At 37.9% G+C, this 12904-nt stretch overlaps 1 protein-coding gene and 1 long non-coding RNA gene across 2 annotated transcripts in view; one reads left to right on the top strand and one right to left on the bottom strand.

The window, feature by feature from the left end:
• The window catches only part of LOC145326023 (inactive dipeptidyl peptidase 10-like), a 154082-nt gene that overhangs the window by 131923 nt on the left and 9255 nt on the right, over positions 1–12904 (top strand). Inside the window, exons 23-25 of the mRNA XM_080169120.1 lie at positions 515–716; positions 2423–2501; positions 10914–11029. Coding sequence (XP_080025246.1) covers positions 515–716; positions 2423–2501; positions 10914–11029 — 397 coding nt within the window. The remainder of the gene's footprint in view (positions 1–514; positions 717–2422; positions 2502–10913; positions 11030–12904) is intronic.
• Positions 4352–8531, bottom strand: LOC145326032 (uncharacterized). Its single transcript, XR_013881732.1, has 2 exons — positions 8492–8531; positions 4352–4484 (listed from the first exon to the last, which is right to left on the bottom strand). It is a non-coding gene; the product is annotated as an uncharacterized LOC145326032 (long non-coding RNA).

Raw genomic sequence — 12904 nt, 5'->3', positions numbered from 1 at the left:
TGTCTAAGGGAAACCCAACGATAGCTTTCTGACAGTTCAAATTACCAAAGTAAAAGATAAAAAATTTTGGGAGAGAAAAAACTTCATTTTAACAAAAGCCATTAATATATAGGTTTATAAAAAGTTATGTTTTTTACTTTAAACTAGCTACCTGAATTTGATTCTATACTTTATCTACACACACACACAGCTTTTTCATTAGCATTTTATACGAACCACTGCGCTATCCCAAAACTGGTTTATTAGGCTAGAAATAGGCCTAGGCTTGAAATAGGCCTGAAATAATATTTTCCTACGTTTCCCATCCCTTATCCCTGATAGTTATTATTTGCACTTATTTAAGTTATTAACCTTAATACTAGTCTAATTAAAATCTTAAATGAAGATTTCTTAAATGATAAGGTATAATTAGAAGGGGTAATTTTGTCTATCATCAATTGGGATGTATATAAATCTATCACCTACTGTATGATTTTAAGATCCCTGTGATTAATCAGATTATTATCTTTTTCAGACGGTGTTGAGCCAGCAATGTACCTGGACCTGAACACAGAGCTGGAGGCGGCTGTATCCTCCATGGCGCTGCCGGACATTACCAACTTCACCATGCCGTACGAGAGCCCGGGTGGCGGTAGCGGCGAGGTGGCGGTCAGGCTGCATCTGCCCCCGGATTTGAATCCAGAGGAAACGATTACCTATCCGTTGGTTCTATTTCCGTAAGTTGTTTTGTCTTCTAGCGGCTGCTCCCCAATTTTGATTTTAAAAGGAAAATGTAAAAGTAGTTGGAAGTGGGTTATAGGGAAATATATGATGGGAGGATAAAGTTACTCTCCCCTGTAATAGTAACAACCTTCCCTGAACCCATAAACTGCTTCATTGTAAAGAATAACAAGTTCTGTGGTTAGCGAGATCCTCTCTATAAACAGATGTATTTTCTCTTATTAAATTATGTAATTTTGCGAATTAATGAAAATTCATTCTAGCCTAGATTTCTACAAATTAAAATGCAGTATTTTAACTAAAAATAAAAGATAAACGAAAAGTTAGATAAACTAAATAGTCTTTTATTAGGCAAACTTTTTATAAAGGCTACTGGCTTATATAATTAAAGAAATATAAACAAGGATGACAACATCCATAAGTTGCGAAGCATAACAATAACGGTATAATGAGTTATTATATGAGATAAAAATTTAAATATCACGAAAGCTTTACATATTAATTTATAATTATTTTATGATTTTAACGGACAGCTTGGCGGACTAAGTAAATTGATTAGTGGATGCTCTTGGTTAAATATTCAGTAGACTATTTGAAATCACATTTTTACAAGTTAATTTAATTATTACTTTATTTAAACTTGTAACAGCCGTCAGACAATTGGACTTTTTTCAGTCAAAATATGAACAGAAAACAAAACACCAGAAAAAGAAAATCATTTTGAAAAAAATGAAATATTTGAATTCTATGTAAATCTTACTTTTAAAAGAAGAAAATAAATCTTGAATTGATTGATAATTTATGGAAATATTATGAGCCAAATAAGTTCATAAATTTTAATTTGAATAGGTCTAGATAAAATAACCAATAATATTAAAAGTATTTTACTTTACATGTTTTAGCAGTGCATATTATTTACTCTATTAAAAGTCAATTATTTAGCATACTTATATTTTAAGTATTTAATACCTACATTTTATTATTGCCAATCGGAAGCATTTGTTGGTATTCACGTGGGTAAAGGCAAAACCCTGTGCACGTCACTATATAAATTCTAGAATGTATAAATCTAAAAAAGGTATTGAATGAAAGAAAGATAATCATTAATCATTCATCTTAATTTTCATTGATAGATATTGAGAAAAAGAAGGGTTAATCCTTTTCATTGAACAAGATTTTGCATAAACTAGGATGACAACATCCATAAAAAGTAAAGCTCTAAAATCAGACGGTAGAATATTAATACTTGTAGAGTGTCAGGAGTGTTAAACAAGTTAGGTTAGGTTAAGATATGAATATACAAATAAGCCCCCCGCAGGGGTTAGACATTTTTTTAAAAGATGGTTTAAAATAGGTTAAATTAAGTGCCCACTCCTGCGTTTGTCCACTCCGACGTTTGGGACCCAAGGAATCATAATTCTAAAAATCATATGAATACGATAATTATATATAACATACAAAAAATAATTGTTAAATAAGTTAAAATCAGCATGTTTGAAAAGGACGTATGGACGCTGTAAATCTATAACTATTACAGGAATCATTTGACAATACTTGAAATCGATAGGACAATTCTAACATGTTTAGATTAACTAAAAGAGCTAAGCGTTGATGACGGACCGTCCCAAATTATAGAAAAACTTCGCTTTTAAAAATTGAGTATGTATTTTGTATGTATTAAATTTTACATGTTTTTTTTTAGTTGTCAGTTCATTGGATGTCAGAAGATCCAATCAAAATGGGAGATAGACCTTAAATCTGTGTTGGCTTCTGCTTATAAGGTACATTTTTTAGAAACCATCAAATCCAGTCATAATTATTAATTATATTTCTCGTATTTATTCAAAACCGATTAATATCCGGTGGACCAGAACCGGTTCTCATCCATACTGAAAAATCATGTATCATATCATTATTAAGACAAATTTTAACGAGATTAAATTCATGGCATTAATTCTATAATTTCTCAGTTTACTATCTATGGAGTACTGTCTAATTCTATTATTCAATACGAGAAATAACTCTAACGTTAGAAAAAAGACAAAATAAACTAAAAATGAAGCTAAAATTAATGAAATATTGAAAATTATTTAAAACCTTAAACAGCAAGACTTTTAGAGTAGATTTCATAGAGAAAAAAATAAAAGAGAGAAATCGAAGCAACTAGAAGACGAAAATAGGCAGTAGGCCTAGAGGCCTACTCAGCACTGTTGCCGCGCTAAAATTTATTGCTATTCCACTACTTTTCAAATGGGAGGATTAAAAATTATTAAAAAACATATTTTTTTACTATTTACTATTTCCATATTTAGGGCAAGAATATCAGATTAGATATTTTCGTTTTAATGTTTTAATTAAAAATTACATAGAATTTTATTTTTATTTAAAAAAATTTGTTCATGAAAGATGAATCCTTCTATTTCTAAAAAGGGGGAAATTTTTTTCACAATGAATATTCAGCTGATGCTGACCGCCCACGGCTGTTTGCTAAATATCGCTTTTCTTTTTATTCACATTATTATTTATGATTGACTTACAAAAAGCCCTGGGCGGTTTTTGATTTTCGTCTGCTTCTAAATTTAGGGATGGGGAAGTAGTATTTTACCATGAAAAAGGGGTGAGTATTCATCCTCTTATCCTTTTTCCTTATGGTAGATTTACATATAAAAATGCAGTTACAGAAACAAGTTTTCATTTTACATAATATTTAAAGGTAAACTGGAACTTTTGTCAAAAGAATTTTAAGAAATTTGTAACAAAAGAAATTTCACATTTCTCAAAACTTGATTCAAAAGTTGTTTATGTAGAATTCTTCCAAAGAGTTTCTTTATAATTTTATCTTTTTATCTTTATGCTTTCTTACCTTGAATTTAAAAAAAAGAATAATACATGAATGTTTTTGGCAGCGTAGCTACATTGTAAAGTCTTAGTACAACCGACCTACAATATTTAGAAGGGCAATTATGTTGAATCAGCGTTGTAAGTACAAATAATCTAGTGTTTTAAAGAAAAAACAGGAGGTTGGTAATAATAAGAACAAGGATGACAACATCCATAAAAGCGAAGCACTTTAACGGTAGGACAAACGGACATTAACACTTGTATAGTGTCAGAACTGAATAGTCAGAATAAGAGTCGAAGCAAAATTGTAAGTAAATTTGTTGAAAAACTGCTTGATACAAAATAATGTTTATGGACATACTTACATTTTTGGGACTTGATTATAGAGTTGCTTCGCTTATGATATTGTACTTTATTGTCCCAGCAATCTGTATACCAAAAATCACATCAAACGGATTATTAGATCACATAAAAATTTGTTGCTAAAAAAGTAAAAAATCATCACATTTAAAATGGACGTACGGACATTCTGGTAATGATTATAGAGTTGCTACGCTTTCTAAATCGTACCTAACTACTACAGGAATCTCCATGCAAAGTTTAAAATCGATAGGACAATTCTAACATGCCTTAATTAACGAAAAAAGCTATCCGTTACGGACGGACTGACGGACGGACGTACGGACGGACCGACCCTAACTATAGAAAAGCTTCGCTTTTAAAAACTGAATACAAATTTTTTTTCTTTTTTTTCTGTATAACAGAATTTTAGAAAGATCTTAAAAACATGTCGAAATCACACCATTCATGTACATAATTAAGTAAGACAACACATTAAAACAATAACATAATGATGGTCGTAACAGGTTTTAAAGATCTTGATGGAGCTTGGGAAGATTTTGTTCGAATCTAATCGAAGAGACCTTGATCTTGATCTTGATAAGGCTTTCAGCACTGGAAGTGCTACGCCTCCTCCCGTGGTTGGCACTTTTTTTGATGTCGGGCCATATTTGTTGAAGATAGTAATCTATTGCAGTTTTCACAGGTTTTGTAGTTGGGCCTGTATACTCTTGCCGCCGTTGCTGTCCTGTCTGGTTGCGGCTGTCCTGCTTCTATTGTTACTGTACATTTTTTGATATGTCTTGCTATATTTGATACACTAATACTCTTATTGCACTTGTTACATTTTCTTTGGTCTGGTCTGTCCGCGGCTACCCCTCCACAGACTTTCTGGTGATTTTTCTTGTTGGATTCAGTTTTAAAGCTCATGTTACATTTATCACAGTTAAAAATGACTTTATGGCTGGATACTTCATGCATCCTCTTCCTATGGACTGCCAAGCCTGTTTTGTCCTTACAGACCTTGTTACAGCCCTCAAAATCACAGGTAAAATTTGTTATCACAGGTACTTTGTTGTTTCTCTCTATTTTCTCCTCTCTGTTCAGTTTTCCTCTCTGCTTTTCCCACTTGTCTAAGTGTTTCATTCTCTTGTTGACTCTTTTCTTCCACTCCTTCCTCTGTCCGGTCATTTGACCAATCCTGGTGTAGTCCATACCAGCTTCCTTTACTAGTTTCTTGTAGTATAACATCGTCTTTCGTTTCTTTCCTGGAACTTTCTTTGCTGACTCAAGACTCTCCATCCATCCTAATGTCACTGCTTTCACGATTCTGTTGTCCTCCATCCTCATGATGTGACCAATCCTCTCTAAACATCTTTTCTCAATCTTCCATCTGATTGATTTGATTCCCAGCTCTGTCCTTATGTCTTGCATGTTTTTACCATCCTCCTGCATCTGGATTAGTGGAGGTTTGGTCTTGTTACTCCAAATGTATCTGTACATTCTGTCGACAAAACTCTGTAGCTTCTTTATTTCTCCATTCTGCCAGGTTCTTACTTGACAATCAAATAAGAGCGCGCTCTCAACACAAGCTTGAGTGACTCTGGCTTGACATCTCTTGGACAACCTGGATCCCTGTAGCTGGGATTTGACCTTAGCCCAGGCTGCCACCGCTCGTTTTTTCCGCTGTTTAATGTCCTCCTCAGGGCCCAGCCAGCTACCAAGCATCCTGATCTTGTTACTGTCATCTGTCCCAAACTCTACCTTCTCCTCCTTGTCCTCATTATTCTTTTCTTCAAATCTTTCCATCACTTCTTTCATCACTCTTAGACCTGTCTCCATCTCCTTCTTCTGTCCTATCACAGTTGTGTCGTCAGCAAAGAGTTCCTTGTCCACTCTCAACTTTTTGGCTTCTGAATTGAATCTTTCCCATGAGCTGCTTGCTGGGAAAGCTGAACCAGGTACATATTTGAAGGTAATGCCCATCTCCAAACCTGCTTCATCTGCCTTTCTCTTTCTTTCTTTTGTCCCCACTCTCATCACCACCTGGTGGTAGACATTGAAAAGGACTGGGGATGAGGGATCCCCCTCCCTGAGGCCTCTCTCTGGCACCCAAGGTTCACTAAGTCCTTCTCTGCTTTTTATCCTGTATTCAGTTGCTTCATGCAGTCCTTTCAACACCGTCAATGCTTTCTCCTTCATGCCGTATTTTCTTAGGATCCCCCACAGAGCTGGTTTGTTAACTCTGGGGTATGCCTTCCTCAAGTCCAATAATCTGGCTACTGGGATCCTGTCGTCATCTAGGGTCTCTCCTTTAGCTGTTAAGCGCCTCTTCAAGTCTGTCACGTCCTCCTGAATCCTTACCATCACCTGAGTTGCGTCTGCAGTTGACCTATCCTTCCGAAAACCAGCCTGGTCATCGTCGAACAGCTCCAACTACTCCGCCCAGATTCTGAGTCTGTTAGCCATGATCCTCGCCAGAATCCTGCTGCCCATGGCCAGCAGGCAGACTCCTCTGTAGTTGTCTCTCCTGTTCCTGTCTCCTTTCTTATGTAATGGGATTACTAAGCCAATCTTCAGATCATCCTCCCACTTGTCTGAACTATTGTTAAACATAAATTGAACTAAATTTACAACTCGGCTGATTATTTCTTCTCCTCCTTTCATAAGCATCCCCAATCTTACTCCATCTTGGCCAGGAGCTGAATCTCTCATCTTCTTCATTTCTGTCAGTATTTCTTCTCTGCTGGGTGTCTCCTCTAACATGTTATTCCAAATCTGTGCTCTCTCTGTTCCACTTATGTTCTCCACTTCATTGACCGCAGCCTCTATCTCTTCAGGGGTGTTTTCAAACCTTTCCTCTGACACTCCCTTGAAGTGGTCTCTAAACTCCTCCTTGGTAATGGTGGTGGTGTCTGTTGGTCCTTTCCATCCTCTCCTTCCCAACTCTCTCATTAGTTTGTACAATTTACCATTGTCTCCTCTCCCTTCAGCCTCGAGACATTGGTTAATTTTCTCCTCCCACCATTCTCTCTCCCATCTCCTTGTCTCTCGTCTCATTTCTTTTCTGGCCTCCTTCAATGTCTCTCTTGCTCTGTTTAGCTCTGCTTCTAGGTTCTCTCCCAGCTCTCTTTCTCTGATACTTATTTCGTTTCTCTGATTCACAGCTGTTGTTATTCTTCCTTTCATTCTATGTAACTCCTCCTCCTTTCCTATCATCCATGGATTTTCAATCCTCTTTTCTTCCTCTCCACATATGTCTTTTGCTGCTCTGGTCACCAGGTCAATAATCTCCTTGTAGTTGGTACTGTCTCTCTCTTCCTCTATCTCCTCCTGCTCCTCCACAAGCTCTTCAATCCTCTGTCTGTATTGTGCTGCTATATCAGGTTCTTTAAGTCTTTCCCATTTTATCTTGGGTATTCTCTTTCTTTGTAAGGTACTCCAATGCCATTTCTTTATCTCTAGTGTGATCTTCTTGGGTTTATGATCTGACAGTGTTTGTTCTCCAATAGTGCATACCTTTTTTGCATATCTGTGCCTCTCCTCCTTCCTCATTATAAAGCCATCTAATTCATACCATCTCCCTAACATTCTATTGAACCATGTTCCCCGTTGCTTGTGGTTGAAAAAACTGTTAACATAAGCTAGATTTTGTTCCTCGCACCATCTGATAAATTCTCTTCCTCGGTTGTTTGATTGTCTTAATCCGTATTTACCCTTTATTCCTTCTATAGCCTCCCCTCCTCCTATGTGTGAATTGTAGTCTCCTCCTCCCAGGAAAATATTCTTGCCTGCCCATTTCTTATGTTCAGCTAATATGTCTGTTTCCACCTCAATCTCCTCCTCATTGTCTCCTCTAAATACTGGAAGAAACGTTGAGGTAAGTGATAGTCCTCTAGTTTTAACTGATACAGATCTCTTATTAAGTTTCTTCTGTTGACCTCCCTGACACCATCCTTCTATTAAATCTCCTCTCAATAATATCCCCGCCTTTTCAGAGAACACTATAGCTGTCAAATCATCTCCTTCTCCAATCCACGTCACTCCTTCTCTGTCGGCTCTGACCTCCGTCAAAAGTACTGCGTCCCATCTGTCCTTTCTCGCCTTCTCTGCTACGCTCCTTGCCTTCCTTTTGTTCATTGTCCCTAGGGACATTCTCTGTATGTTCCATGTTGTGATGTTATATCGTACATTTTGGGTGCTTTCCTTTTTCTTCTTCTTCTCCTGTCTCCTAGCCTTTCTTCTCTCCCTCCTTGCTTGTTTCCCCTCTTCAGTTTTGTTTCTTAACCCGGGTCCTGGATTTGGATGTATTGTTTGTAAATACATCTTTATAATACTCGTTACATATCTTCTACTCTTGACACCAAAAAAAGTTCCGCCTACAGGGGGCCTTCGCCACCAAATTTTTAAAGAGAGAGCTGCTGTGGCTAATACCAACCCCCTCTGTTGCCAAAAAAAGCGTCTCCGTTGTCCTCCATCTCTGGTATCCTCCGGGACTTGCTTCTCCGGCCTCCTGGACTCTTTGCCACTCTTCGGTGTTCCCACTGGGGATGCGCGGAATCGGTCCATTTTTCCCAGCAATCGAAGAGACCGAATCCCATGTCGTCATCTTCTTCCTCCTCTTCTGAATACAAAATTATTAAAACTAGCGGCTACGCTAAGTCGACCTCCCCCCCCAATCTGAGATTTTAAAAACATGTGAAAATCCTATTTTTTTCGGGGGGAGGGAGGTGTGGTGGTGCTCATTTTGTTGGAGATATCCACCCACAAAATAGTTAAAAACCTATCCTGTGCCTATAAGAAGCTGTTAGCGAGATCCTTCGCTACAAACAAAAAAGTTTAATACTTTATATAATAGGTTAATAATATTATAGTTTTGATATTTCTTGATTATTATTTTGAAACATTAGGTGAAAGATAACATAATTTGCCAAACTATACTGAATTACTAGCAACCGCCCCCCCCCCCCCCTAGCGACCAAAACGCCCCCCCCTGCCCCCCCCCCTAAATGTTAAAAAATGCCCCATTTTGCCCCCCCCCCCTGGTCAACAAAAATGCCCCTTTTTGCCCCCTACCCTACAAAAAGCAAAACTATCCCAGTTTCCAAAAAAAGATCAAGAAATACTCCAAAAAAAAATTTTGGCGCTTCGCGCCAAACAGACAGTTACTATTCATTTAACCTTACCAAATTTTTTAATTAGTGTAGAAATTAGGTTATAATCTTTTTTCACTGAACATAACATAACAAAACAAACCAGGTTATAGGAAGTATTTTATTTTGTATAATATAAACTTTTTACCAAAGAAATTTTGTACATCCCCAATGATGATACACAAAATTACCTTATATAGATTACAATTAGCGGATGAAATGTATGGAAACTCGACTTAATTAACCAACCAATCAAAATTCCATTAAAGTCCCCAAAGTTGTTGAGCCAACGAATAAGAAAATTTTATATGAAATATTGGGGACTAGTGTAATAAATAGCCCAAAAACCCCTCCCTCCCTGCATATTTGAAGAAAAAAATTTGCGCTTCGCTCCATTCCAAATGGTTTCTGCTATGAAATATTGGGGACTAGTGTAATAAATAGCCCAAAAACCCCTCCCCCCTGCATATTTGAAGAAAAAAATTTGCGCTTCGCGCCCTTCCAAATGGTTTCTGCTATGAAATATTGGGGACTAGTGTAATAAATAGCCCAAAAACCCCTCCCTCCCTGCATATTTGAAGAAAAAAATTTGCGCTTCGCTCCCTTCCAAATGGTTTCTGCTATGAAATATTGGGGACTAGTGTAATAAATAGCCCAAAAACCCCTCCCCCCCTGCATATTTGAAGAAAAAAATTTGCGCTTCGCTCCCTTCCAAATGGTTTCTGCTTTTTATCACAATGAAAGGACAAGTAAGGTTAATTTATCTTCTGTACTATTTTTTCGAAGATGCTTTCTAGCTCCCGTCCCTTCGGTCATTGCAGGGTGGGGAGAAGGGATGGGGGAGAAGAGATGGGGGAGGGAGAGATGAGGGGGGGAAGAGATGGGGGGAAAGAGGTGGGGGATATAAATGGGAAATAGGGATGGGGGAAGGGATGGGGAAGAAGGGATAAGGACTAGGAGGCCCATAATCAAATAATCCCACCCCTTAAAACGCCCTTATTTAAAATTAGTATATATAATCAAAATGCCCCCCCCTAAAGCAAAGTGCCCCCCGGGGCACTTTGATTTAGGGGGGGGCAAAATTTTACAAAATCTTCAAAATGCCCCCCCCTAGACAAAGTGCTTCGCACGCCACTGGTTCATCCAGTAGGAATGGGGAGATGGGGTGAAGGGGGTGGATAGGAGTATCGTTAAGACAGCTACGAGCATCACTTTATTAGAATACATGAAGATCTGGTGTAACATCCGGGAAATAATATATCAATTATACAACTATTTAATAGTATTAATTAACTATTAAATGCAAATTTTCAATGCCATTAACTTTTAATATTTTGTAGATATTTATCCTCCTAACTTTTAAATGGTTAATTATTATCTGCATCTATATATATGCAGGGGTTTTCCTGTTCAGTGATACGATAGGATTAACTGCTTTTAATCCAGGGATCTTAAGGGATAAGACAATGAACAATAAATCAGTGTACATCACCAAAAATTAGCCCTTCTGTAGATTAAAATTATTTGTTGAAAGTTTTGACAATTCCAGTTTGGAACCTATCAATCAAAATTTATTAAAAGTACCAAATGTTTTTTAGCTATGTCAATAAGGTATAGTGGTCATAAATTATTAGGTACTAGTGTAATTAACATTCCAATATCCCATCCCTCCCTGCTTCAGTCTAATCTAAATAGCTTCATCAAACTTTAAAAGGTTGTCTTTTTTGCATTATCATGTTAGAAGTTTAACAAAATTTAAACTGCATTTTTAGTAACGTAGCTAACCTATAACTAAAAGTTAGCCCGTTCGTTTTTCACTAAGTCATAATATCATGATGAAAAGTTCTATATTTCAATTAGGTAATTGTGATGGAAGTTGATGGCATTGGATCCGCAGGTCGTGGACAGGGCTGGAGCCAGAGTTTGTATGGACAAGTTGGCAACCTTGATGTGGACAGTATTATAGCTGCTATTAGGTAATTATAAGTTGTTAACCTTGATGTAGACAGTATTATAGCTGCTATTAGATAATTATAAGTTAGTAACCTTGATGTATATAGTATTATAGCTGCTATTAGGTCATTATAAGTTGGTAACCTTGATATAGACAGTATTATATTCGCTATTTGTGCTTTCTATGTTATATACTTTTTTTTTTTTTTTTTTTTTTTATTATTTAAACTTTATTATTAGAATATAAATTATAAAATGAGACATAGTGATAAAATTCAAAGCATAATACAAATACGAGTAAAATAAGATAAAAATAAATAAGGATTGGTGAATTCATTGTTTGACAAGGTTTATTGCGTCATCAATCGCCCCCTCCATAGGTTCCCTGGTGTCAGCCTCGTTTTTGGTCAGTAACCCCTTCATGGTCAGGTAACTGCTGAAAGCTGGCATCCTGGAGGGCGTGTTAGTCTGTTTTCTAGGTTTACGCTGAAGTGAACCCAGAAAGAAATTGGCGCAAGCTTTGTAGGCTGAGGGGGTCAGGTGAACCCCATCGACCAGACTGTTTTTATCGAAATTTCTACCAAAAATGTTTTGGTACTCCAGGAATTCGCATCTCTCTGGTAGAACGAGGCTTGCCTGCAGATACTTGTTGAAAAGATTGGCATAGCCAGTCATTGAGATCCGCTGGTTCTCACTGTCTAGGACAGAATGTTCCTGTAGGCCACAACATTGAGTGATGTGTCTAGGGAAGGGTCCTAGAATAAACACCCTTCCCTTGAAGTGCTGCGCCAGGAAGATTGACAGCTTATTGGTGTCTAGAATCAACTGGTCCATCTGCTGGTCTGACAGGATCATTGGGTTAGTTAAGTGGTACACTCTCTTACCATTCTGTAGCATGTCCATCCAGAAGTTGTCCTTGTTTAACATGTGGTTTCCCAGGAAATGTAAGAAAAGGACATCTTCTTCTTTCCCAGCTGCTAGGAAAGAGTGGTCTTGGTTCCAGAAGAAGCCTAGGTAATCACCTCCCTTACAGCAGGAGACAACCTGAACACCCTTGGTGAGGCAGAGCTCTTGTAGAAAGGGTTTGGTTTGCTGCATTATGGAGCTACCGAGTAGAAACACGATTCTGCCACTGTTAATATCCAATCTGGAGCCAGATCTGAGACCAGCAAATAAGGAATCTTTGCTTGGAGTTACAACAGCAGTTGCTGTTGGGTTCAATTCCACATGGGCAGCAGACACCGACTGTAATAAGGATACAAGGAAAGTCTCCTCAATATTCCTGGGCATTCCAAAGCTCCAGTCTCCACTGCAACCCTCTGAGAATTGGCCATCACAGCGTGCGTACATTCCCCCCACCTCCTGTACGCAAATTGGGGGGGAAGGAATGGTACAGACAGCTGCACCATGCTGTTCAAGAGTGGAGGTGAGGGGTTGCCAGAGTGAGTATTTAGCATTTTTACCTCCTGCACTGTTGCCAAAATGACACACTTGCAGGTGTGAGTTCAGCTGCTTGATTGAAATTAAGCTGTCCAAGCCATAGCCAGTCGGGAATGGTGGAATAGAAGGTAATATATGCAGGTTGTAAGTTGCGGCCCACTCTGAAAAGCTCAACAGCTGAGCCCAGTATGTTGTGTGGCCAACCTTCATAAGCAGGGTGAGAAGGAGACATACACCTATTGACCCACTCTGTATCCTTAGTCCAGCCTTGAAGTGTCTAATCAGCATATTTTGTAGGTCAGTAAAAGTTCCGGACTCCACACGAATAACAGGACAGCAATCTTGTTTCAGACCAACAAGGACTGGACAGTGTTGATCACCAAGAAGAAAGACTCTTGCCGAGTTGTTTATGTTGTGACTATTACCCATAACATCACACGAGAAACATGCTCCTCCAA

This window comes from Acartia tonsa, chromosome 1, assembly GCF_053477335.1.
Source record: "Acartia tonsa isolate MP-2025a chromosome 1, ASM5347733v1, whole genome shotgun sequence".
Taxonomy (NCBI): domain Eukaryota; kingdom Metazoa; phylum Arthropoda; class Copepoda; order Calanoida; family Acartiidae; genus Acartia; species Acartia tonsa.
The sequence above is the reverse complement of the archived record's forward strand: the minus strand, read 5'-3'. Positions and strand labels throughout refer to the sequence as shown.